This window comes from Tamandua tetradactyla, chromosome 2 (assembly GCF_023851605.1).
Source record: "Tamandua tetradactyla isolate mTamTet1 chromosome 2, mTamTet1.pri, whole genome shotgun sequence".
Lineage (NCBI taxonomy): Eukaryota > Metazoa > Chordata > Mammalia > Pilosa > Myrmecophagidae > Tamandua > Tamandua tetradactyla.
Genome location: NC_135328.1, coordinates 204,405,750 through 204,433,116, shown reverse-complemented (window position 1 = coordinate 204,433,116; position 27,367 = coordinate 204,405,750). Strand labels below are relative to the sequence as shown.

The 27,367-nt window shown below is 44.6% G+C and overlaps 2 protein-coding genes across 2 annotated transcripts in view; both read left to right on the top strand.

Annotated features, from left to right (window-relative positions):
* Positions 1–4,069: 4,069 nt before the first annotated feature.
* Positions 4,070–11,639, top strand: CELA3B (chymotrypsin like elastase 3B). Its single transcript, XM_077150929.1, has 8 exons — positions 4,070–4,213; positions 5,180–5,265; positions 7,219–7,316; positions 7,457–7,591; positions 9,155–9,291; positions 9,723–9,865; positions 10,521–10,673; positions 11,559–11,639. Exons 1-8 carry the CDS (start codon positions 4,171–4,173, stop codon positions 11,574–11,576), a joined length of 813 nt encoding a protein of 270 aa, XP_077007044.1. The 5' UTR covers positions 4,070–4,170; the 3' UTR covers positions 11,577–11,639.
* A 12,272-nt stretch (positions 11,640–23,911) lies between these two features.
* Positions 23,912–27,367, top strand: part of CDC42 (cell division cycle 42) — a 113,654-nt gene continuing 110,198 nt past the window's right edge. Inside the window, exon 1 of the mRNA XM_077150926.1 lies at positions 23,912–24,046. The gene's annotated coding sequence lies outside the window, so the exon portion shown is untranslated. The remainder of the gene's footprint in view (positions 24,047–27,367) is intronic.

Sequence of the window (27,367 nt, the reverse complement as noted above, 5' to 3'; positions counted from 1 at the left end):
CTGAATGTCAGGGTCAGCCATCTGAGCAGAGGAGGGAGAGTCGGGCATTTGAAGAGTCCTTGAGCTTCGTCCATTCATTCGTCGTCTCCTTAATAAATACTGTTGCACACCTACTATGTGCCAGGCCCCCCTTCTAGACCCTGGGGATTTAAAGATGAATAAGATGAAGATTTTGTTCTCGTGGAGCTTCCCGTGGAGCAGGAACTAGAAATCATGGTACCCCCTTTAAGGAAAAGGCTTCCGAGCCTCCTCCCCTCTCCCTCCTCCCCAGCTTCCCCACCCTCCTCCCTCCCTCCCCCTCCTCCCCAGGCTCCCCATCCTTTCCCCTCCCCCATTCTATCCTCCCTCTCCTTTCCAGACCTAGCTCCTAATTCCCCATGGTCCCCCACCGGCCCCACCTACTGACCCTTCCTTCTTCCCCGGCCTGCCAGCTCCCTCTTCCCAGGGGCCATTGTTAGAGATTTTGCTCGAGCTGCTCCTAGGCCCCTAAACCCCAGAGGGAAGAGGCGTGGCCCACTTACTGAGCCGTGTGTCTGTCAGTGTTCATGATAAGACCATGAAGATGGAAAGACTTAGCAGGTATGGTGAGAGGAGAGTCACCCTCAGAAGGTCCATCTCCCTTGGGACCAAGGGCAGGGCCAGGGTCCACCCTCACAGGCACCGGAGAGGCTGGGATTTGCTCAAGGCCACCTGGATAAGGGCTGGGGAGACTTACTGTTTAAAGGGGGGGAGGGAGACTGAGCTTTCCCTGCACCCTTAGGTTATTCTCTCACAGGCCAAGCAGCTGGTACACCAGGGGCCTTGAGCAAGTCCCGGCATTTCCTTTCCCCATTTGTCAGCTAGAAGAGGTTGGATTAGGTCATCTTTTAGGCTGTTTCTGCTGCAGACATTTGACAGTGGAATCTGGGAGTATCCAACCTCCCCTCACCCCTCCCCACCCCCGCCCCCAGCCATCTCCTTGGCTCCTCCCTCCTTCTCCCTCAGCTCAGGGTCTGGGGAAAAGCTCTGAGCTTCAAAGCTGAGCAAATAAACATGTCCAGGCCTATAGGGAACACAGGGTAAGGGAGGGCATGGCTATTTTTGACACAGTTTGAAGGATTTTCACAGCTGCTTCTGTTGCATCCATGCTCTCCCTGGGCCCAGGCCAGCACCTGGCTTTGTTACTGAGCAGCAGGCATCACTGTGGCTTTGCTCTTTGAGGTGTGCTCCTGAAAGAAAACCTGTCCAGAAGATGCCTGGAATTCCACTGTCAGGGATCCATTTAAAGTAGTTAAGCATCACCCTTCTACTACTTCCAAAATGTAGAAGTCAATAGAAATCTACATATTGGTCAATAACACTCTAGTATAAAGGAGTCTGGCAATTCTTAGGACATTGAGTGTTGAGGAGGGGAGAAGTTACTCAGGGATGTCTGAGAAGCCAGGCTGCCTTATTCGGCAAACATTTTTTTCTATCTTTTTTTTTTTTTTATTTTTTTTTTACATGGGCAGGCACCGGGAATCGAACCCGGGTCCTCGGGCTTGGCAGGCAAGCATTCTTACCTGCTGAGCCACCGCGGCCCTCGGCAAACATTTTTTGAGTGCCTACAAAGCATCTGGCTCGGGCTGGGAGGCTAATTCCAAGAGCCAACTAGGATGTGCCAAGACCTCTCTTTTCTACATATTAATGTGAATTAAGTTCACTAATTTAGTGCCAGGCATTGTGCTTAACACTTCACAGAGATGGTCTCAGGTACTGTTCTACCTGCAAAATATGCCCGGATTCCACTCACTTCTCCCCATTTCCATCTCCACCACCCCAGGCCAAGCCCCCACCCATGCTGTACCCGGGTGACCACAATCTTTCCAGCCTCTACCATCCATTCTCCCCGTAACACTCAGAAAGACACTGATTTTCTTTAGAGCAGTTGCAGGCTTACAGAAAAATGCAGGGTCCAGAGTTCCCATATGCACCCCTGACACATACCTAGTTTTCCCTATTATTAATGATTTGCATTTGTGTGGTACCTTTGTTACAATCAATGAAACAATGTTATTATGATTGTACCATTACCTATAGGCCATAGTTTATGGACTCTGTGTTAAAGAGAGGTTTTTTTTTTTTAAATATAAAGGAGATTCGAGATCCTTCCTCTACTTATACCATCCCTCTACCCCCAGCACCATGGCTTTCTCCTTACACTTAGAGACCCAAGTCTTTATTACCCAGGCCTTGGGGGCTGGCCTCACCCACCCCCCTTTAAATTTGGATATCAGATAGCAGAATTGGATTAATTATATTCTTCAGCCCATAATACACTCTCATCATTCATTGAGGCATAGCTTGTCTACTTTCATTTACGAAATATTGTTGTTTCGGCCAGTGGGTTAGCACTTTCTAAACCACATCTAACATAATGAAATGGTTGAGCCCCCAAAGCACGGTTCTACATGAAAGAGCCGTGCACCGTATGATTCTGTTAGTGTGAAATTTTAGAAAAGACAAAACATTCATGAAGAAAGGGGAGCATTGGTGGCCAGGGATAAGTGTGGAGGGGGGGGCTAGAATGCAACTAAGCAGGAGGGAAATTTGGGGGAAGCTGGAAATATTCTATATCACGATTGTGTTGGTGGTTACACGATGATATATATATATTCGTCCAGGCATTGAATTTTACCCTTAAAATTGGTGAATTTTATGGTTTATCAATTAAACCTCAATAAAATCAAAACCAAAACCAAACTCTACCCAAAATCTTGGCAATAAGGTACATCTAATCTATTTTCCTGCCCCCCCACCCCACACATGAACCAACCATCTTCTAGAATCGTTCTGCCTTTGCTCCCCTTTCTATAGAGGTACATTCACCTAATTGTATTCCTTTTAAAAAGCGAATTTCAAATTTTCAGTTGTTTTACATTCTCTAAAGGGGGTATTAAGCTCCATTTAGTCTTCTGGGATCTACTTTTAAAAATTATGCTATTATACTATATTCCTCGGAATATTAAAATAATTATATTCCTAGGAATTATTCACATGCTTGCATGTGTGTGATTGAGTTTTTTTTTTTTTTTTTTTTTTTTACTGCCAAACAACATTCCATCGTGTGACTATACTATGTGTCCACTCTCTTTGATGGGTATTTGGGTGGTTCCTAGGTTTTCGCTACGGAGCCTGGATGTCCCCGTTCCCAACATTCTCAAGCAAATGTTCTGGGGCACGTAGGCAAGATCTTCTTTCGGGTGTGTGATGAGAGGGGATCTGCAGGCTCGCGGCTCACGTGTGAGTTCAGCTTTAGGGGCGGCTGCTTCTCTGAACTCATCTACCACTACTCTCCACTTGGACCACCGTGCTCCAGCCAGGCAGGCCTCCTTCGAAAAGCCAAGCCCACTCAAATGGAGTCAAGAGGCTGTTCTGGAACTTGCTTTGGAGTGCTTTTCCTTCAGCGCTTCCCTTGACTGGCTCTTTCTTATCCTTCTGGACTCAAATACCACCTCCTCAGCCCAAATATCACTCTCTGGACCCCCCCTCATCTAAATTAGTTATGGCATCCCCATTCCAGCCACCATATTCCCACGTTTCATTCCCTTCATAGCACCTACCACCACAGTCAGAAATAACCTTCATTTATTTTTGTTAATTTGTCATTGCCTCTCCGACTAGATTCAAGCTCCAGGAAAGCTGGGACCATGTGTTTTGTTCACGGCTGTATCCCCAGTGCTTAAAACAGTGCCGGATATAAAGAAAGTTTCCAATAAATTTGTTTATTGAGATCGGTACTAATAGTACTCCCATGATAGAAAAGAGGAACCTGAGGCTCAGAGAGGTTAAGCTACATGTTCAAAGTTGCAGAGCTTGGAGGTTTTAGAACCACAATTCGAACCCAGATCTGACCAGTTCCTGAGCCCATGTTCTTTCCTGGAAGTGGTTGGCTGTTGTTTCCACATGAATCTTTCTTTCCTCTTTCCTGTTATCAGCTGGCCTTTCAATGCCACCTGTTGGAAGGGACCCTGGACTTCCATTGGCTGCCCTCCACCACCTACTGCAGGTGGGAGCTGTGGCCTTGGGCTATGGGAGAACTGGCATTCTACCACCTGTTCTGGGAATGAGCCCCAGTCTGGCCCCTCACTGGCCTTCGGCCCTATATTAAAGCCCCAGGCTCTGTGTCCCGTTTCTATCAACTCAAAACTCATGATGCTCCAACTACTAAGTTCCCTCCTGTTGGTGGCCCTTGGTAAGACCCCATCCTGAGTCTTTGCTCCCTGCTCTGTGTGGGCCAGGAGCCTTTGAAATCTGCCACCCACCCCAGGCCCCATGACACCAGCACCTGATTCCATAGAAGGGATCTCAGCTTGTACCTGGAGCCTGACTGTGGAGCTCCTGGTCTGGTGCTGGAGAAGGAGAATGGAGGGGAAACCATGGATGGACCAGCTCAGGAGAAAGACTGGGGGCATGAAAGGGCTATGGTGGGAGTACCCAGTAGGGAGGCGGTAAGCAAAACCTAATGGTTAAGACTGTGAGTTCTGTGGTTGAATTGTTTGGGTTAGAATTTCCACTCCTCTGCTTTGTACCCCAGCTCTCCTCTCATACTCCCTTCATCCTGCTTCCTATCCTGTGGTCTAGCCTTTTCCTGGTCCTCTGCTTTATTACATTCCAGCTCAGGGCCACGTCCTCCAAGCAGCCTCCTTGACTGATGATGATGCTGGCAGATAACGTTTGTTGAGTGTTTACTATATGTCAGGCACAATGTTATGATGTTATCTCATGTAACCCTCATAACAACCTCATGAGTCAGTACTGTTACTATTCCCATTTTGTGGATGGGAAAATTGACCTTCTTCAAGGTAAAGCAGTTTGTCCTAGAGTGGGGGGCAGAGATACACTTTGAACCAGGATAGTTTTACTCCAAGGCCTCCACGTTTTATAACAATAGCCATTGTTTCTCGGAGGTTCAGTGGATGCCGGGAGTATATCAACTCCTTCAGTCCTCCCAGTGGAACAGGCCACATTGTTATCTCCACCCCTGGACCCCTGGGACTCTGGAAACCCCTACTCTAGTCCAGCTTCCCACTGTTCACATGTGGCCCCTGAGGTGCAGAGGGGAAGGGTTTTGCATGGGGTCACTCGCACAGCCAGTTCGCGGCCCAGCTAGGACTAGGACCCAGGCCTTGTGACTGACACCCCCAATCTCCCCGTCCAGCTTCGGGCTGCGGCAGACCTTCCTACAACCCCTCCTCCCGCGTGGTCAATGGTGAGGATGCAGTGCCCTACAGCTGGCCCTGGCAGGTAAGAGCAACGCCAGCTGGACCCCAAGCTCTGCAGGCAAGACGTCTGGTCTCGACCCCAGGGACTTCCTTCCAATAGTCACCTCAGCTTCCAGAGGCCAGGAAGCCCTTGGACAATCTACTTCACATAGAAGTTTTGCCCATTCAACCTACAGCCTTCACCTGGCTGCTTGTATTTTAAATATGGACTCTATGCGGGGGGGCAATATTTAACTGAAGGGGTTGGCACATTGATGGTGGAGTTTCAGGTACTGTGTTAAGGAGGGAGATTTTAGGGGACCCATTTATGGAGTCCTTGAATTATACAATAGGGCTGTAAGGTCTGAGAGCGGTAAGGGGGTGAGGGGGCTTATGGAGACCGTGGAGGGTCTAGACTGCTGCACGGTCCAACACAGTAGCCATTAGTCACAAGTGGCTATTTCAATTTAAATTAGTTAAAAATTAAATAATGTTAAAAATTGATTTCCTCAGTTTCAGTAGTCAGATTTCAAATATCCAGTAGCCACATGTGGCTAGTGACTACCATTTTGGACAACACAGACACAGAACATTTCCACCATTGCAGGAAGCTCTAGTGGAATGCACTGGTCTAGAACAGGGGTCTGCAAGCTTGTTGATCAAACTTTTTCTGTAAAGGCCCAGAGAGTAAATATTTTAGGCTTTGTGGGCCATATGGCCTCTTTTGCAACAACTCAACTCTGCCACAGTAGTGGCAAAGCAGCCATAGACAGAACATAAACAAATGAATGTGATTGTGTACCAATAAATCCTTAAGAACAAAAAGAGACCACAAGTCAGCTTTGACCCTTGGGCCATAGTTTGCTGACCCCTGAGCTAGAGGGAGCTTTTGAAAATTAGAATGTGCAGAAAACCAGGAGAGAGGCAGAAGACTTTGGAAGGGTTGTGTCTCAGAGGGCCCAATAGGTGTTGAAACATCTGAAGTTCAGAAGAACAGCTGGCCTGATGGAACAGAAGGCCTTGGAAGATTCTCAAGAGGCAGGAGGTTTGGTTATATGCCCTAGAGGACAGAGAATGTTGGGTCCCCAGGGAAGTCAGTGGGTCTAGAGGGATCTTGGAGATTCAGAATGTGATCCCAGTGGAAAAGTGACAGGGTCACCCAACGTGGGATAGATAATGCCTTCTGGACTGAAAGGGGGAAAAGACGTGTAATAACATAAGGCATCAGTGGCTAAGAGATCAAATGGAGTCAAGAGGCTGTTCTGGAAGCTGCTCTAATGCAAGCTGCAGCTAGATAGTGCTAATTGCCATGGTTTGCTACACCCCATTCAATATCACTCCTGTTAACAATCAAGAACACCCACGGCTTGAACTGAGACTATAAAGGTCTCATGCACTAGGTTTGCCTTCCTGGAACATATAATTCCTTGGAGAGGACCAGCCTCTCCAAGATGAGCAATTAATTACATCCCCCCATCCTTTAGTGTGGACACCCCATCTTAACATGAAAAAGTCAGAATGGGCATTGTCCAAAGATCCCAGTAGATTGGGAGAAGGATTAAAGGAGAAGGAGGAGGTATAACAGAGAAAATAGGATTTAACAAACGAGAATGGCTGCTGAATGACTATGTTAATGTTCTTTCTAGCCTCCAGTGTTTTAGAGCATCTAGAAGGAAAAATCTGAGAAGGTGAAATGGTAGCCCATGACCAACTCTGGGATCTGTTCTGTAACTACTTGTTGAAGCGTGCTTGGAAAATTATTGCATTTTCCTTTCTTTGCTTTGTACGTATGTTAAATCTTACAATAAAAAGTTTTTTTTTTAAGTGCAGGGCCACCATGAGCAGTTGTGCAGGTTGGGCTCTGCACGTTTCTAGAGGGTATAACACTTTTCTGTGTGAATGGTGCCCCCTAGAGTTTTGCGGTCGCACATTCATTGGTGACAGCCCTCACTGTGGGGGCCCAGACCACTCAGGCCCCTCCCTCCCTGGCCACCAGGTCTCCCTGCAATACGAGAAGGACGGGGCCTTTTACCACACCTGCGGCGGCAGCCTCATCGCCCCCAACTGGGTCATGACCGCGGGCCACTGTATCTCGTGAGTGCTTTTCCTTGCTCAGATCCCTGCTCCAGCTCCTCTTCCCGTGTGAGATCCAGGGAGTCCGGGGTAGTGGGTGACTGTGGGAGGGATGGAACGGAGGCCGGTCAGGTCTGGACTGATCTCACCTCCCCCGGCAGGAGCTCCCGGACCTACCAGGTGGTGTTGGGCGAGTATGACCGGGCCGAGGAGGAGGGACCCGAGCAGGTGATCCCCATCAATGCCGGAGACCTCTTTGTGCACCCGCTCTGGAACTCCAACTGTGTGGCCTGTGGGTGAGTGAACCCTCCGTTCTCGGGACCCAGGGCCTCCTCTACTCACCGTCGTGGCTCAGAGCTGATTCTGGGGAGACCCTGGGGAGTATGTGGCTGGGTCCAGCAGCCTGTGCCCATGTCCTATGCACTGAGGGTCAGAGTTGTCAGAGCCCATGAGGACCATCTGTGTCAAACGTCTCCCTCACTACTGAGGGGAGAGCAAGGCCAGAAGAGGGCTAAGAACTTCCCTAAGGCCACCTGGCTTTGGAGTCTCCCCTATCAATCTGAGGGTCCCTCCGTTCAACACACATTCATCCAGCACATCCTGGCACCATGGGCCAAAGAAGGAGGACTGGTCTCAGAGTCGGTCCTAACATTAACTCTCTGTGGGGCCTGGGCAAGTCACTTCCCTTCTCTGGGCCTCAGTTTCACTATCTGTCAAAGTGTGACCATGAACCTGGGCTTCCTGGGTGGTAGTGAAGGTCAAGGAGATAACCCAGGTAAGAAGACCATTGCAGGGCTTCTGAGGCCCCTCAAGTGTCTGCAAAATTGTGTGTCTGGATGGTCCAGCATGTTTCTGGTGAGAGCGTCAAAGACGGGTACAGAACCCCTGAAAGTGGAGTGCAGGCGTGAGGGGCCTTAAGGATTGAGACCACAGCCCATCCTCACAAGGCTCTCAGGGTAAGTGGAGACAAAAATCAGACCTAGGTGAAGTGACTTGAATGATAAGGAGGCAGGTAGACACCTCGGGCAGTGGTTCTCAAAGTGTGGTCCCCAAACCGGGGGCATCATTATCATCACCCAGGAACCTCTCAAAAATGCAAGTTCTCAGGCCTCAGCCCAGCACTACCGGATCAGCAACTCTGGGACGAATGAATGCTTAAAGTTTTGATTCAGATTGATGGTTACATTTTGGTAATGGGTGGTGGTGATGGTAGGACAACAATGTGAGCATAATTCACAGCACTGAATAATTATGAATAATTTAAGTGTGGTTAAACGGGAGAAATTTTAGGTTACATATCTGTTGCATAATAATTCAAAAAAAAACATAGGCCTGTGCAACAATGAACCCTACTGTAAATGATGGACTATAGTTAGTACAATTATAAAAGTGTTCTTTCATGACTTGTAACATGTACCACACTAATGCAAGATGTTAATAATAGGGTGTGTATAGGAACTCTTTATCTTATGCATGATTTTTCTGTAAGCCTACAATTTCTCTAATCAAAAAGGTAAATCATTAAAAAATAGTAATAAGGAAACTCTGGGGTGGGGCCCAGGCTTCTGTGCTCTAACAAGTCCTCTAGGGGATTCTAGGACCCCACGTGGGGCTACAGGGCTTGGGCTGAGGTCTGGGGTCCCAAAGTGGGGATGACCATGAAGGCCAAGGGCAGTATGGGCCAGAGGGGCCAGGGGGCATCCTGAAGCTGCTCAGTCTTAGGAATGGATTGGATTTGGAGAGGAAAGGAGCAGTGAGGGCATCCCAGAGGTGGAAATGGCTGGAGACAAGGCCGGGGGTTGGATTTGGCCTGGCTGGAGGACCAGGCTCCGTGACTCTTCTCTCTCTCTCCTTCCCAGCAACGACATCGCCCTCATCAAGCTGTCCCGCAGCGCCCTGCTGACAGACACGGTCCAGCTCTCCTGCCTGCCTCCTGCCGGCGACATCCTGCCCAACGAGGCGCCCTGCTACATCAGCGGCTGGGGCCGCCTCTACAGTGCGTGCCAACTCCCCCAGGCGACCATGGGGACAGAGGGCAGGAGGGCGGGGCCTGGGGGCTAGAGGTTGAGGGCAAACGCCTCCCCTTGTCCTTGTACTTGGCTCCCTCCTCCAACTGCAGCCTCCTCAGCCTCCTTCTCCATTCCCCCTCCCCACCCCAAACAAGTTCAATCGTTTCTAGCGTCTCCCATGTGCCAGGTGCTGGGGATGTGATGGTGGATGAAGCAGGCAGGACCCCATTCTCTGGGGGAGGGGGGAGGCGAGACTCATCAAGCCAGAGGAGCTGCCTGCTTGAACAATCTCCAACCCCTACCCCACACTCCCTCCCACCCCTACCCCACACCCCCGGGGCTGGGTCCCTGGCCCTGACCCCCTGCCCAAGCCCCGCAGCCCCCAAGCCCCCTGACTCAGTGTTCCTCGGCCCTGCAGCTGGTGGGCCGCTCCCGGATAAGCTGCAGCAGGCCCTGCTGCCCGTGGTGGACCACGAGCACTGCTCCCGGTGGGACTGGTGGGGCAGCTCAGTGAAGCCCACCATGGTGTGCGCCGGAGGGGACGTCCGCTCTGGCTGCAACGTGAGTCAGCCCTTCCCTGGCCGGGGCTGGGGGTGGGGTGCAGCCACCCACTGGGCACCTGGGGCCTGGGGGTTCCTCTGCCGTCTCTCAGAAGGTGGAGGAGATATCTTGCCTGCTCACCCCGTTCAGTCTCCAGGCCAGGCAGGACTTGGAGGAAGTTGTGATGGCCCAGGGACGGAACCCCCACTGGGGAGTCAGGACCCCTGGAGTCCAGTCTCACTTCGGACACCGACTTGACCTGGCAGAAATCACTCACCTCCCTGCCTGGTCTTCCAGCTTTCCCATCAGCACAGCAAGGGATGTGGGCACTATGACCCTCAGCTTGCGATTCTGAAGTTAAAATTAAACACTGAGAATAGAATCACGGCATTATAGATAAGGATGAATGCTATATTAATAGTTAACTGTGGTACTGATAATAGCAATTACCATTCATTGTGTAATTCTCTATTAGGCCACGTGCTAAGATCATATTGCTACTATCTCATTTAATGCACAAAGATCCATAAGGGATGTTATTGGTCCCCATCCCAAAGGAGCAAGTGAGGCTCAGACAGCTTAGGTAACATGGGGGGTTTCTTGAAGCCTCCAAAGTTCAGAACCAGGTCCTTAAGCCTGAGATGTGACAGCCTGCCCCCCTCCCTGACCCTTCCAGGGTGACTCTGGAGGACCCCTCAACTGCCCTGCTGCGGATGGCACCTGGCAGGTCCACGGCGTGACCAGCTTCGTCTCTGCCTTCGGCTGCAACACGCTCAAGAAGCCCACAGTGTTCACCCGAGTCTCGGCCTTCAGTGACTGGATAGAGGAGGTGAGGGGTTCAGGGCGACCCGGAGGGGCCCGGACACGGGGTGAGAAACAGCAGGTCCCAGGAGGGCCTTTCAGTGCTAGGAGGTCAGTGTGGAGGACACCTCGAGGGCCCCCAGAGGGGCTCGGGGCTGGGTTCTGCTGCCATGCCACCCCTGAACCTGGATGGCTGCTGGGTGGAGCTTTGAACTCCTGCCAAACTTCCTCCTTCCAACAAACTTTTATGAAATGCCTCTTCGGGCTGGTTCCTTTCTTGACATTCAGGATAGAGACAAAGGGCCACCTTGTGGGACTCTGATAATTAGTCACAGTGATGAGGGGCGACGAGAGCTGAGGCAGGAGAACGCGGGCACCAGGGAGAGCGTGCATCTCATCTGGGATGGTTATCGGGCAGGATTAACATCCTTCACGGTAACAGCAATAGCTCCCGATTGTACAGACCCCTAAGCGTACGCCAGCCTCTGAGCCCAGCACCCTGGTTAACAGCTTACCCTAATCAGGAACCCCCATGAGACGGTGCAGTGTTTCCATTTGGGGTGATGGAAAAGTTTTGGTCCTGGATGGTGGTGATCAGGGTACAGCATTGTCAATATCATCGACACCACAGAATTGTATACTTGACCGTGGTTAAAATGGGAAGTGTTATGTTGTATATACATTGCCACAATATAATCTTTTAAACAATCAACTGAAAAAGAACTCCCATTAGATAAGTACTAATATTACCCTCACTGTACAGAGGAGGAAACTGAGGCTCAGAGAGAGGAAGTCACTCTCCTGGGATCACACAACTCATGAGTAGCATGGCTAGGAGTTGAAACCAATTCCATCGGACTCCAGAACCTGTGCTCTAACCGGACCATTTTGCTTTTCCCTCCTCTTTTTCCAGACCATGGCAAGCCACTAGAACCAAGGCCTGACTGGCAGCACTATTCACCTTTCCAAAACAATAAAGACCTTTTAGAAAGTCTGTCTCGCATCTTTCTTTCTCCATTGGCTCACCTCTTCGCGTCTGATCGGTTACTGAAATACAAGATCTAAGATGTGGAGATGTGACCATAGCATTCCCAGGACACAGGACTTTCAGTGCTAAGACCAGAAAAGTCCTGGAAAACTGAGACAAGTTGGTCACTATAGCATATAATCATATAGAAAATAGGGGTCTTTCAGTACAGTCATTAAAACATGGTAAAATATGCAGAAAAACTGACCTTGTCAGCCCCTCGGAAGGCTGATCACGGAGTAGGAAGGATCATGCATTTTCTGCTTTCATTGATGGGTTGGGAAAGAAGGGCTGTGGTCATTCAGTCATTCAACAAACATTCCTTGTTCCACAGGAAGTTTCAGAGGGTGAAGAATACTTGGTTCCTATACTGAAGTGGCTCATGAGTTAGACAGGAAATGAGCATATCAGAGTCATTCATTAAACAGTTTCAGGCACCTGCTTTGTGACAGGTTAAAGATTGGGAGTAGAGAGATGACTAACTGACCTTGCCTTTGGGGAGAGTCCTTGTTGCAGGGGAGGGAAGGACACACACACAGATCTACAGGCGATAGTTTGGAGCTCAGGGAGCTGAGGTCAAATGACCACAGTCAAAAGTAATCTGAAAACAACTGAATTCTTTTGTTCATGTTTCTCTCGCACAGCCGTGAAAGAAAATGTGGTCCCAATAAGGACACACTTATGTATTTGTTAATATGAATGCTGTTCCATTGCACTCTTCCTTTAAGACCCATACTTTTAATTTTGAAAAGCTTAAAAATACAAGGAGAATAATATAGCAAGTACATATGTGTCCACCCTTCATAGCTAACAAATTTCACATTTTTGCTTTGCACTTTTGAAAATAATAATCACAGTCTGTTAGGAGGTCCCTTAGTACTTCTCCTAGAAGTTGTCTTCATTATGGGTATGGAGTTGTCCACCTATAGTACTGGCTTTTCCTTTGGGGCACAGGGTAGGACAGAAGACAGCACTTTTTTTTTCTTTTTTTAATTAATTAAAAAAATATATATATAACAACAAACAAACGCAAACATTCTTAACATGATCATTCCGTTCTACATATATAATCAATAATTCACAATATCATCACATGGTTGCATATTCATCATCATGATCATTTCTTAGAACATTTCCATCAGTTCAGAAAAAAGAAATAAAAAGAAAACAGACAAAACATTCATACATATCATACCCCTTACTTCTCCCTTTCATTGATCACTAGTATTTCAATCTAAATTTATTTTAACATTTGTTCCCCCTATTATTTGTTTTTATTCCATATGTTTTACTCATCTGTTGACAAGGTAGATAAAAGGAGCATCAGACACAAGGTTTTCACAATCACACAGTCACATTGCAAAAGCTATATCATTATACAATCATCTTCAAGAAACATGGCTACTGGAACACACTCTACATTTTCAGGCAGTTCCCTGCAGCCTCTCCATTACATCTTGACTAACAAGGTGATATCTACTTAATGCATAAGAATAACCTGCAGGATAACCTCTCGACTCTGTTTGGAATCTTTCAGCCATTGAAATACTTTATTTTGTCTCATTTCGCTCTTTCCCCTTTTGGTCGAGAAGGTTTCAGAGGACAGCTCTTGCCCACCCCATTGAAGTTGTGTTTGGCTATGTGGTTTGCTTAGGCCAAGGTGAAGCTTTGAGAGATAGGGTGATTTGCCAAGCTCTTTTCCCTCTACGATGGCAACTGGTGGCTGCAGATCAGCCTGGTCCCAGAGTGAGGAGACATAAGAAGAGCCTCAGCTGACCCTGATGGACACATAGCACAAGCAAGAAGTAAACTATGTTTTATAAGCCAGGAAGATTTGTGGTATTGTTTGTTATAGAGGTATGGACCTAACCTATTCAAACGGATAAAATGGGTTTGGTGTGCATCCTTCACTCCATGCTGTTCTATTTTTATCACACATAAATATCTAAAAACTCTCTATTAAATTGCTTTAGTTTTTAAATACATGCATGATTTCCAAATTGAACTTGTATGGTCAGTTTAATTGAATACTATAAGTACATGGGCTCTTGAAAAGGGCATGAGATTTTGTTGGTTTGTCCAGGTTAGTGTGATACTCCAATAAATCCCAGACTGATCTGGATAGTGAATAAAGAAGTATTTGCAAAGTTCCCTTGAGGGAATGGGGAGAAAGGGGTAAATAGTCAACTTTCTCATTTGGAGAATTCCTGGTATTCTTGCAAGCAGTGGGGACAACCAAATCAATAGGCCGAGACCTTGATCTTAGGGTTCGCCCCTATGAAACTTTTCCCTGCAAAGGGTAGGCTAAGTCTACTTAAAATTAGGCCTAAGAGTTACCCCCAGAGAACCTCTTTTGTTGCTCAGGTGTGGCCTCTCTCTCACCTGACATGGCAAGCGAACTCACCGCCCTCCCTGCTCTATGTGGGATACGACTCCAGGGGTATAAATCTCCCTAGCAACATGGGACAGAAATCCTGGAATGAGCTGGGATTCAGCATCAAGGGATTCAGAAAACCTTCTTGACCAAAAGGGGAAAGATAGAAATGAGACAAAATAAAGTGTCAGTGGCTGAGAGATTTCCAACATAGTCAAGAGGTTATCCTGGAAGTTATTCTTACACATTATATAAACATCCCTTTTTAGTTTATGGTGTACTAGGGTGGTTGAAAGGAAGTACCTGAAACTGTAGAGCTATGTTCCAATAGCCATGTTTCTTGAAGTTGATTGTAAATGACATAGATTTTATAATGTGACTGTGTGATTGTGAAAACCTTGTGTCTAATGCTCCTTTTACCTAGGGTATGGACTGAGTGAAAAATATGGATAAAGAATAAACAAACAATAGGGGGAACAAAGGTTAAAATAAATTGAGTAGACTAAAAAAAAATACATGCATGGCACCCTGCTGTATATATTGTGCCGCAACTTGCTTCTTTTGCTCAACATTATGTTTTTGAGGTCTATCCATGCTGGTTTATACATCTTTAGATAACTACTGTTAATTTTGTAGAGTATTCTATTGCACAACAGCACTAGTTATCTACTTCCTCATACTTAAGGACATTTAGAACAGTGTCAATTTTAAAAAATTTATTTATTAATTCAAAAAATAAAGAAACAAAATAAAACAACATACATAATCAGTAATTCACAATATCATCACTTAGTTGCATATTCATCATTTCTTAGAACATTTTCATCGATTTAGAAAAAGAAATAAAAAGATAACAGAAAAAGAAATAAAATGATAACAGAGAAAAAAAAGTTATACATACCATACCCCTTACCCCTCGCTGTCATTGATCACTAGCATTTAAACTAAATTTATTTTAGCATTTGTTCCCCCTTTTATTTATTTTTATTCCATATGTTCTACTCCTTTGTTGACAAGGTAGATAAAAGGAGCATCAGACACAAGGTTTTCACAATCACACAGTCACATTGTGACAGCTGTATCATTATACAATCATCCTCAAGAAACGTGGCTACTGGAACACAGCTCTACATTTTCAGGCAGTTCCCTCCAGCCTCTCCATTACATCTTGACTAACAAGGTGATATCTACTTGATGCATAAGAGTAACCTCCAGGATAACCTCTCGACTCTGTTTGGAATCTCTCAGCCATTGACACTTTGTCTCATTTCCCTCTTCCCCCTTTTGGTCAAGAAGGTTTTCTCAATCCCTTGATGCTGAGTCTCCGCTCATTCCAAGATCTCTGTCCCACGTTGCCAGGAAGGTCCACACCCCTGGGAATCATGTCCCACGTAGAGAGGGGTAGATTGGTGAGACTGCTCGTTGTGTTGGCTGGAGAGAGGGGCCACATCTGAGCAACAAAAGAGGCTCTCTTGGGGGTGACTCTTAGGCCTAAATTTTAAGTAGACGACCTATCCTTTGTGGGGTTAAGTTTCATATGAACAAACCCCAAGACTGGGGGCTCTGCCTGGTTGTCCACACTGTTTGTGAGAATATCAAGAATTCAACTTGGGGAAGTTGAATTTCTCCCCATTCTCACCACTCCCTGAAGGGGGCTGTTCTAGTTTGCTAGCTTCCAGAATGCAATATACCAGAAGTGGAACAGCTTTTAACAAGGGGAATTTAATGAGTTGCTAGTTTATAGTTCTAAGGCCGAGAAAATATCCCAATTAAAAACAAGTCTATAGTAATGACCAATCAAAGGCATCCAGGGAAAGATACCTTGGTTCAAGAAGGCCGATGAAGTTCAGGGTTTCTCTCTCAAGTGAGAAGGCACATGGTGAACACAGTCAGGGCTTCTCTCTCGGCTGGAAGGGCACATGGCGAATACGGCATCATCTCCTAGCTTCTTCTCCTGGCTTCCTGTTTCATGAGGCTCCCTGGGAGGCATTTTCCTTCTTCATCTCCAAAGGTTGCTGTCTCGTGGACTCTCTGCATCTCATGGCTACATCGTTCTGCTCTCTCTGAATCTCTCATTCTCCAAAATGTTTCCGCTTTTATAGGACTTCAGAAACTAATCAAGACCCACGCAAATGGGTGGAGACATGTCGTTACCTAATCCAGCTTAACAACCACTCTTGACTAAATCACATCACCCAGGGAGATGATCTCATTACAGTTTCAAACATACAGTATTGAATAGGGTTTATTCTACCTTTATGAAATGGGAATTTGATTAAAACATGGCTTTTCTTAGGGGACATACTTCCTTTCAAACCAGCACAGGGGCTTTGCAGATACCTTTCCACTCACTGATTGAATCACTCTGGGATTCGTTGGGGCATCATTCTGGACAAACCAGCAAAATCTCGTGTCCTACCTGAGATTCCAAGTACTTATTAGAACAGTGCCAATTTTTTAGGATTGCAAACAGTGCACCATGAACATCCTTGGGCATCCAGGTGCACAGTTGTGAAAGTTTCTCTGGTGTATATTCCAAGTAATGAAATTGCTGAGTGGGAGGGTTCTTATTTTTAACTTTACCAATTACCAAATTGTTCTCCAAAGTGACTGTATCAATAATACTTCTTAAAATTCCTTTTTTTTCCTTTTCCCATCCAATACCCCTACCTGTTACAACTGTCCCACATTTTCCCCCAAAACCACTCCTGGCACCTCTCCCCTCCTCCACAAAACTCTCCTTCAGCCCTTACTTCCACTATAGGCTCTTACAAAAGCCTAAGAACTGGTCTGGCGAGGCGAGCCTGAAAGTGGGAGCAAGGTAGAGAATGAATCAAGAAGAACAGAGGCTTCATCATAGAGGCGTGGGGGAGGGTGGGAGGAAATTCAGGAACCATGCACACATTAATCAATTCATTGAGTCAGACAGACAATTTCAGGTGACACACGTAACCGTGAGGTGTTCCCGAGTCATAGTAGGGTTGTAAAGCCTGAGTGTTGACTTACTTCCAATGGGTTAGGGAAGAGCGCTTGGATAATTTTCCAAATACTTACAGGATAAAGGGCATTCAGACCTGTGAAATCCCAGGTCAGCAATCCCAAGTTGGGCAGTGCACCTCCAGCAGCCATAGAGGGAGACTGGGAACTGCTATGATGCCTTCTCGCCATGCGTAGGCAGCAGAGAGTCAGGAAGTCTTGCATAACGTGCCAACAATTTAATCAACAATTCAATTTTCTTTTAAAAAGACCCCAAGTCTTGATGGAGACAAGTCTTAAATTTTATTCAAAATTTAAATTAATGAAAAAAACATGCAACCAATAATTTAAATTTTGAATAATTATTAGAGTGGAATGCCAATATTTTTCTAAGTTGTAAAGAACCAGCAATTCACTTTTTTTTTTTTTTTTTTTTTTTTTTTTTAAAGGAAAGACAGAGAGAAGGAAGGAAGGATAGAAGGAAGGAAGGAAGGAAGAAAGGGAAACATCTTTTTTTAAACATTTTCTTGTTTTATTGTATTCTGTTTCTCCGTTTTTGTTACATGGGCTGGGGCCGGGAATCGAACCGAGGTCCTCCGGCATAGCAGGCAAGCACTTTGCCCGCTGAGCCACCGCGGCCCGCCCAAGAACCAGCAATTCACTTTTAAAAAGGCACAATGTCATTTATTCAATTCCTTTTAAAGACGATAAAGGGGGAGGATTTGGGGGAAGATGGTAGAGCAGGAAGCTCCCGGAATCAGTCCTTCCACCAAAACAACTATTGAATTGCCAGGTACTACCTGAATCAGCTACTTTAAAACTCTGGAGTGCAGTGGAATACTGTGCAGCATCCAGCAAAGAACTGGAGAAAGAGGTTGGTAAATCACGGTAAATATCAGTGAATTTCACCCTCTGTGCTATGGGCACCGTCCCCCATTCCTCAGCTGTGAGGCAGGCAGCAGCCTACGTTCTAATACAGATTGCTGATGCCAGGGTGGGCTATAAGGACCCAGTCCCCAAAATCCAGGCATATGTAGGGTTGGGTTGCCAATCACTGCTTTTGATTAACTACTTCAGATCACAGGGGCAGGGGGGCCTAGCTCTGAGAGCAGTCATATTTCAAACTCCTCAGACAAAAGTGGCAGAGGAGTCTAAAGAGACAGTACCTTTATTTTTTCTCTTTCCATTCCCCAATTGTGGATAAAAATAGTTTGGAAAAGTTGCAAACTGATGGTTCCTGCCCTCAATTACAGCAAAAATGCTTGCAATTCCAGAGAAGCAGAACTAGATTTCCAGAGTCACAACAACATAGTACTCAAAATGTCCAGTTCTAAACAACAACATTACAAAATACACAAAGAAACAGGATAATATGGCTTATTCACAGGAAAAAAAGAATTTGCCAGAAACCATTCCTGAGGACGCTCATACACTGGAACTATTATAGTCGAAGACTTTAAGTCAATTGTCTTAAATATGTTCAAGAATCCATATACAAAGAATAAAGGAAAATGTCTAGACAAAATAAAGAGATAGAAATTTTGGAGCTCCAAAGTATAGTAATTTAAATGAAAAACTCATTAGATGGATTCAACAGCAGATTTGAACAGGCAAAAGAAAGATCAGAGAATTTCAAGATAAGACCATTGAAATTATGCAGTACGATGAGCAGAAATTTTAAAATAATGAAGAAAAATGAACAGAACCTGAAGGATCCATGGGACAGCATCAAGCATACCAACATATGCATTACTGGAGTCCCAGAAGGATGAGAGAGAGAGAAAAAAAAAAAAAGGCAGAAAAAGTATCTGTAGAAATAATAGCGGAAAATTCCCTAAATCTAATGAAAAACGTGAATATACACATACAGGAATCTCAATGAACTCTAAGCAGGATGGACTCTATAAGATTTACATCAAGACACATTAGAGTGAAATTGGGGAAATCCAAAGACAAAGAGAAGATTTTGAAAGCAGTGATACAGAAGTGACGTGTCACATAAGAGATGCTCAATAAGAAAATAAGCAGCTTTCTCATCAGAAACTACAGAGGCCAGAAGACAGTGGGATGATATATTTAAAGTCCTTAAAGGAAAAAACCTGTCACCCAAGAATTCTACATCCAGCAAAGTTATCTTCTTTTGAAAGAAGGAAAAATCAAGACATTTACAGATAAAGAAAAATTAAGAGTTCTTTACCAGAAGACCTTTCCTACAAGAAATGCTAAAAGTAGTCATTCAGGATGAAATAAAACTGTAACTTGAAGTCATAAGAAGAAATAAAGAACAGAGGTAAAAGTAACTACATTGGTAAATGTAAAATCCTGTATTATTGTACTTTGGGTTTATAACTGCTTCCCCTTCTACCCATTTGTCTTAACAGGCAAATGTGTAAAATAACATTTTGAATCTATTTTAATGGGAATATAATGTATAGAGGTGTAATCTAAGATAATAACATAAAGGAGAGGGACAGAGATATATGGGAGTAGAGAGTTTATACACTACTGAAACTAGATTAGTACTAGTTAAACTAGGTTGTTATTAGTTTAAGGTATTAATTGGATTTATAAAGGTAACTACTGAGAAAAATAACTGAAAAATAGAGACAAAAAGGAAAGAAGAAGGCAATCAAAACAGTACACTAGAAAAAAAAAGCAACTAAAAACAAAAAGGGGGGCAGCAATGGACTAATTACAATGGATTATTAGATTTTACACCAAAAGCACAAGCAAAAAAAAAGTAAGAAATAGAAAAAAAGGAAATGGATTTCATCAAAATTAGAAACTTTTGTGCATCAAAGGATGTTATTATACAAATGAAAAGACGGTCTAGATGTGAGGGAATATTTGGAAACCACGTATCTGATAAGGGTTTACATCCAAAATATATAAAAAAACTCTTTTTCAACTCAAAAACAAAAAGATAAACCAATTAAAAAATAGGCCCAAGGATTTGAATAGACATTTCTCCAAAGAAGATGCAAATGGTCTATAAGTATTTGAAAGGTGCTCAATGTCATTAAAGAAATGCAAATTAAAATGATGAGATACCACTTCTCACCCACTAGGTGGCTATTATTAAAAAGTTGAAACTAAGCATTGGCAAAAACGCAGATAAATAAGAACCCTAATTCATTGCTTGTGGGAATGTAAAATGGTACATCCACTGTGGAAAGCAGCTTGTTTTTACTTCAGATAGTTAAATATAGAATTACCATATGACCTGGCAATTTTACTCCTAGGTATATACCCTAAAGAATTGAAAACAGGAACTCAGATAGATATTTGTACAATGTCCACTGCAGCATTCACAATAGCCAAAAGGCGGAAGCAACCCAAGTGTCCATCAACAGATGAATGGATTAAAAAAATGAGGTGTATCCATAAACTTGAATATTACGCAGCCATAAAAAGAAGTGAAGTGCTGGTACATGCTACAACTGGATGAACCTTGAAGACATCATATTGAGTGAAATAAGCCAGACACAAAAGGACACATATTGTATGACTGCTCTTGCATGAAATACTTAGAATAAACAAATTCACAGAGTCAGAAAACAGAATAGAGGTTACTGGGTGGGGGGACAGGGGGGATGGGGAGTTATTGCTAAATGAGTATGAGTTTTGGTTGTAGATGACGAAAAAAGTCTGGTAATAGTGGTGAAGGTTACACATTATTGTCAATGTATTTAGTGTCAAATAAATTTCTACTTAAAATGATTTACTTTTAGGTAATGTGTATGTATTAGCTAGGGTTCTTTAGAGAAACAGAAAAAGCAGGAGATAACTGTAAATATAAAATTTATAAAAGCGTCTCATGTAACTGCAGGGATGTAGAGTCTAAGGTCTGTAGGGCAGGCCGAGAGCTGGCAGCTTCAATGAAGGTCCTTAATGAACTCTCAGGAGAGGCTGGCTGGCTGAAGCAGAAGGGGATTGTCTCTTCTGAATCCTCCTTAAAAGCCTTCTGGTGATTAGATTATGCATCGCTCAATGCAAAAGACACTCCCCTTTCCAATCAGCTGTGGATGCTGCCAACGTGGTCATGATTTAAGTCCATGAAATGTCCTCAAAGCAACAGGAAGGCCAGTGCTTGTTCGACTGGACAACTGGGTACCACCACCTGGCCAAGTTGACACATGAACCTGACCATGACAGTGTATTTTACCTCAATTAAAAAAAAAATAAATTATTTAAAACAATGAGAAAGGATCAGTGTTGCCGTGCTCTATTTTTAATCACATGATATCAATAATTTAGTTCTTATTTTATAAGTGTCAATAATTTCTTTTTTAATCTTAAAACATCATCTATTTCATTCCCTTTTCTTTGTCAAAACATTAATACTGATCACATTTTAGAAACTTCCATTTTGGGAACAGATTTTTAACAAGTCGTGCACACTTTCACCTCTTTAACGCAACTACTTTGTCATTTTGACTGAGCACCTAGTGGTATATTGTGACAAGTGTGGGGCCAGGAAAATGGCCCACACACAGACTAGGCCCTTATGGAGCCCATGATCCAGTTGGAATGCCAACAGGGGCACCCAAGTAGTGACCTACTATGCCAATGTGGTTCAGTGTGACTGAAGCACCAAGGGACTCATACCCAACATGAATCTGTCAAACCTTCTGCTGATTAAGACCAAGGACATAGTGCCAAGAAACCTTGCTCTCTAAAATCAGAGACTGTCAGAAAAGCTGCTGTTTGAAATCATGTTGATGAGAATGGAATGTTCCAGTCTTGCCTGGTGGGTCTGAACCAGATTTGACACCGAAACTGGGTTTCCAGTTCAGGTGCACAGCTTCAGATAAGTGGGTTTGGGATGCAACAGTCTATATTTATCTTAACTTTGTGGTACCCAAGGAAACCGAACCTTGAGTCTGGCTTCTCAGGCTAAGGCAGAGGTTAACCCTTTTCAGAGCTGGTTTGCTTTAAGTTTATCAATAGTGCTTCATTTCATTTTTACCTAAAATTCACCCTTCCCCCAAAATCCAATGATAATACTGTTTTGTTTTATTGCTTTGTTTTTGTTTTTGCTTTATTTTGTGAAACATCCCAGGATTCCTGTGGTGTGCTGTCTCTCTCAAGCTGCATCCAGTTAGTAGACCTATCTTTGTCAAACTACAGGTGTGTCCCTGGTGGTCTTTATCAGGTTGACTTTATCACAAAATTCAGGACTTGTTTTCATTCATTCACTCATTCATTCAACAAATTCAGCATGTTCTCAATTTTAGGTGCTAGGGACATGGTGGCTATAAGAAGACAAAGTCCTTGACCTTGTGTACTCTGTTTATAGTAGATGAAATAGAAAATAAACAGGTAATCACAAAAGCAGTATAACAAGGTAGAAAGGGAACGGAGGGGTGCCTTTAGAATGGGCAGGTGAGTATCAAAGGCTGCTCTCTGAGGAGGCAACACTTGAGTTGGAACCTGGATGCAGAGGTCTTAGGAAATGGCATTGCAAGCAGAGAACAGCAACAGAGTGAAGTTGAGCTTGTTGTGTTCTCAAAATAACAAGAATGCCAGTGTGCCCAGAGCAGAATGAACAGGAGAGTGGGGAAAGACAAGAGGGATGAGGTAAAGTAAAAAGTTTGACTTTTACCCTGAATAGTACAATAATCTTGTGTACAACATATACAATTCAATAGAAATTTATAAACCTGTAAAATTGGAGGTGACCAGGGGCCTAATCCCCAGCCCCCTAGTTTTATGAAGCATTCTCCGAGGAACCTTAGCATGTCTGGGACAGTTGGAAGCTACTGATCTAGTCCAATCCTCTGATTTCACGAATGCGGACACCAAGGCTGAGAGAGGAGGTGAAAGGTGGAAATATAATTGTAGGAGTGATGGGGGAAGGGCCCACCAGCATCCTGTTCCTAGACCACCAGCTAGAATTCCTGGCCCTCCAGGAATTTAAAGACCAGTAGGGCAGAGTAGACAAAGGGTACATCTTCTCTGCTCCAGGGACATTGGCTCTGGGCTGATAGCCCAGCAAAGCGGCTTGGGTTCTTCTCCTAATCTCTGAGTCCAACCCATTCGGATAGACTGTTGGAAGGAGAGTGGGTTGACCTCCGAGTGCCTATCCCTAACAGTCATGTTCCTTTTTCTTCAGGGTCAACAGTGAAGTGAATGGTGGTGAAGTCGGGTTGCATCCCTATGCTTGGTTTTTACACTATGCCACTTGTTAAGACTCAGACTCGGACTCAAACCAAGACTCAAATCCAGTCAGTACATTCAAAGCTTCAGTTCTTAACCGTCAGGCTACACTGCACCGTCTGATGGCAATTGGAAAGCGCAGGGGAAGAGGAACATAGAGTTAAGATTTAGCCTCCCCCACACATAGGGTCTCTCCCTGGACAGACTGTGTCAAACTCCGACGGGTACATATTCACTGTTCTGGGTACAATGAATTAGGTCCTCCTTAATAGACCATGCCCACTGTGGCTATCTGGAGTGATTTCACCGGGTTCCTGAGAGGACGGTTGCCTCCAAACAGCATCCGTTCATCTATTTCGGTTTCATTCCTTTGGGTGATGTGCAGACTTAAGGGTGTAACCTTAAGATGGGACAGACTCCGGCACCAACAAATTCCTAGACTATTTCAATTCCTGTTTCAACCTCTTTCCATTTGCAGTTGGGTAAACTGCGGCTCAGAAAGAGAGAGAACTTCCTCAAAGCGAAAAATCTGCTCAGGCTATACCCAAGATTCCGCACAGTAGGAAGAAGGACTGAGGAACGCAAGACAGCACCAGCCAAAGACCACTAAAGGCTATTAAGATCACAAGGCTGGGAAGCAAGGCCGAAACCAAGAGAGCTCGCACACGCCTCCCACCGGTGCTGACCGATTCCCCTTCCACGCCCAACTTCCGGGCAGGGAGGCGTGGTTTCCGGTTCCGGCGGTGCGCTACAAAGCTCTGCACCCGAGAGGTGTTCCTTTTCCGGAGTCAGGTGCGGGGTTCGAGTTTTTTCTCGGTACTCCGCATCCTCCTGCTCACCGCCTTTCGTGGTGGCACCTGCGCAGGTGAACGTTTCCCTTGTCCCCCGCTTCCGCGCCTTGGCGCTCGTTGGGAGTAGGCGGCTCAGGCTTGGCGGCTGTGGGAACGGGGAGACCCTGGCCGTGGGGCCTGCGGGCTCCTTGGCCTGACATGGCCTTGAATCTCACTTCAGCGCCAAGAGGTGCATATTCCAGTTCTCGAGCCCCGGAAGTCCCATTTTCCGGCCCTTCCTAGGACCCCTGAGCCACGCCTGTCTGGTGGGAGGAGTCGGCCTCAGCTCTTGGTCCTAACTCCCGGTATTCCTTTACTCGGTTGACTGGCTCCCTATCTCGCAGCCTTGTGACCTTGTGCAGGTCCTCTCTTTCCGAGCCTTAGTTTACTTATTCATGAACGAAAATGACAGTACTTATCCTGGTAGGTTATCGGGAGGATTGGCTGAGGGAAAACTGCGAGGTGTCTGACCCGTAAAATTAAATCGTAGCAACAGCTGCTGCTGTTAACGGGCACGACTGGGTCAGTAGAAAGTCGTATCGAGCGTTTAGCCTGAGTGTGGCTGAGTGTAAAACGTTGAGCAGTGTCAGGTGGGCAGTGAATGCTCAGTAAATTGAGGTTGTTACATGGTGGGCGTAAGCTTTATATTTGGTAGGTGATCTTCGAAAAGTGATAGGATGTATAAACCTGGGTAAATTGTGGAACTGGTCCATCTTTCAGAGCAAACCTTGAGCACTGGCACAGTGGCAATTGAGTCTATTCTTTGAAACTGGGGTTATAAAAGTATCTGGTTTTAGAAACTAGAGCAGTTAACGAAAGTGTGGTTCCTGGGTCTGTTAGCGATTTCCACTCTGAAAGGTTGTGGGCAGAGGGAAATGCCTTAGAAGTTTTCCTCTTGAGTTGTCCTGAAAGTAATGCTAGTTTGTAGTGGAAAAAAACATACAGAAAGATATAAAATGAAATATATCACACTCTTACTGTTCCTGCCGCTCAGAAGTAAATGCAATTAATTTCTTGGATATTCTTGCAGGCATTGTTTGTAAATGTATCAAGTCATACGTGCTTATGTGTATGTATTTTTAATTTCCTCAGATGAGATCATACTTATCAGCGCACATAGTCCTACTTTTTTCTTTACAAGGCTGTACAATATTCCATTGAATGGTTAAACCATATATATAAATAATAATAAATAAATAATAAATAATGATAAAATGATAAATGATATTTTATCATTTCCCTGCTGATGGTCATTTAGGTTGTTCCCAAGGTTTTACTTTCCCACAATGTTTCATCTGACCTTTCTCTGACAGTATTTCCATTTTATCCAAGGCATTCCTGTTTTTTTGTCCTTATCACTCTAGGTTAGTGTCCACTTACTGTTGGGGATGAACACACCCTATTGACTGAGCAGGTATCCAGGTAGAAATATAAGAAGAAATGGTGTACTCCAAGAATGTCCAAACTACAGGATCTAGGATCAAATTATGGCTCCTAGGAAATGGAGCCAGGGAACCTTAGCAAGGAGATGGCTAGGTACACAGAACTAGTGCAGACAGTTTATGTTAGCAATTGTTGACCTCTCTTGTCATTAGTTGCTAAGGAAACAGATTGAAAGAATCTCAATTGGGAGAGATTTTAAATGTCAATATTCTTGTGAGGTAGATTAAGGAGAGATTAGTTCTTTGGGTAGAAACTGGGGAGAGTGTTACTGAAAAAAGAGATGATCCTCAGGGATTAAAAAAGAGACTACATCACATCATAGGGATTAGACTTTTTGATATGGTGAGAATGTACTTAGTAGGACATACCCTGAATGTGAAGTAGATTAGTCATTTCTGTCATTTGAAGAAACAGGTGATATTTTTATTTTTTAGGTAGTCTTCTAAAATTTTATTTAACTAATACTAGGGTGTGATTTTCTGTAAATAACCCTTCTTTTGGATTCTGGATCCATAATCAAATGAAGCAAAGTTTTTTTTGTTTTTTTTTTTCCTGGAGTGGTTTATATTGCTCCCCTTCTTTTCTTCCACTGTAGCTAGTATCATAATCCTTTGTTACTCAGAAGAGCTGCTGTCTGAGAATCGAAACAGTTGAGAGTCAACACTACTAGATTCTGAAAGGTTCCTGTATACTGAATGGAGGAGCTTTTCATCTTGATATTAACAGGCATTTTCTTTTTTTTTTGAACCTTAGGTTCCACCTTTGTGATAGCTTCTAAAGTGGTACCTTTTACACTTGTTGAAAGATATAGGGAGAGGTAGAAAAGACAGAGGCTTAGAAGTAAATGAACAGATTTTTTCTTCTCTATTTCAGTGCTTTGTAAATTGCTTTGTGTCCCAAATCATGTTCATATATCTTCTTTTTGTTTGAACATAATGTGAAGTACTTCATAATGGAAAAAAATGGATGAAATTGAAATTCTTCAGTTAGCAAGGCCAGTGTTCATTGTTTCTGTTTTGGGAATCTACCTTTTCCATTTTGGTAAACCACTGACACATTTTCTCATTTTCTGAAGCTTTGTTCCAGCAAGAAGAAAACAAAAACGATTTCCAGTAACTTTGAAAAACTCTGTTAAGGTTGGAAGTTGATGGAGCCTGCGTCTGGACAGGATTCAAGAGATCAGGGTGGTTTTATCAGCCTTTGTAGTCTGATTTTGTTGACCCTGATTTATCTCCTTGTGTCTAGGAGACACAGAGTTCCAGATTGGAGACCGAAGCGTACTCAGAGACACAAGGAAATAGGGAACAGGTTGAGAATATTTGAATGAGGTCACTACCAGATGAAATGATGGCTGGAAAGTCAGAAGGAGTCCTAATACCAGCTCCCTTGGTCCAGGTTCCATTAGAGCCTGCTGGGCTCTCACTAGAGAGCCACCAAGAAGGCTCACTTGAGGACCTTGAGTTCATCCACCGAAGGAATCCCCCCAGTCCTGCAGCTTCCCAGCAGAGATTCAGGCAGTTCCACTATGAGGATGCAGCTGGGCCAAGGGATGTCCTTAGACATCTCCAGGAGCTTGCAAGACAGTGGCTGAGACCTGACATTCATACAAAGGAGCAGATTTTGGACATGCTGGTGTAGGAGCAATTCCAGGCTGTCCTGCCAGAGGAACTCAGAGCTCGGTTGCAGAGATGTCGTCTGGGATCAGAATGACTGGTTAAAGTCTCCTTGCTTGCTTCCTCTTCAGCCTACATATGAGAAGTAGACTAAAGGTTCTCTTTGGTGCCAGATTCAGCTACAGCCATGGAAAATCTTAACCTGTTTTCTTTTTTTTTTGAGCTTGCCTTTGGTTGTAATCAATCAAATCCTATATCTGGACCTCCTTTTGACCAAGGCAACTTTATTTTCTGGTACAG

Bases quoted from the DNA above. Each gene is read 5' to 3' on its own strand.
- CELA3B (XM_077150929.1), top strand. From the start codon at position 4,171: ATGATGCTCCAACTACTAAGTTCCCTCCTGTTGGTGGCCCTTG. The intron at 4,214-5,179 runs GTAAGACCCCAT...CTCCCCGTCCAG, and splicing joins CCTCCTGTTGGTGGCCCTTG to CTTCGGGCTGCGGCAGACCT. The intron at 9,292-9,722 runs GTGCGTGCCAAC...TCGGCCCTGCAG, and splicing joins CGGCTGGGGCCGCCTCTACA to CTGGTGGGCCGCTCCCGGAT.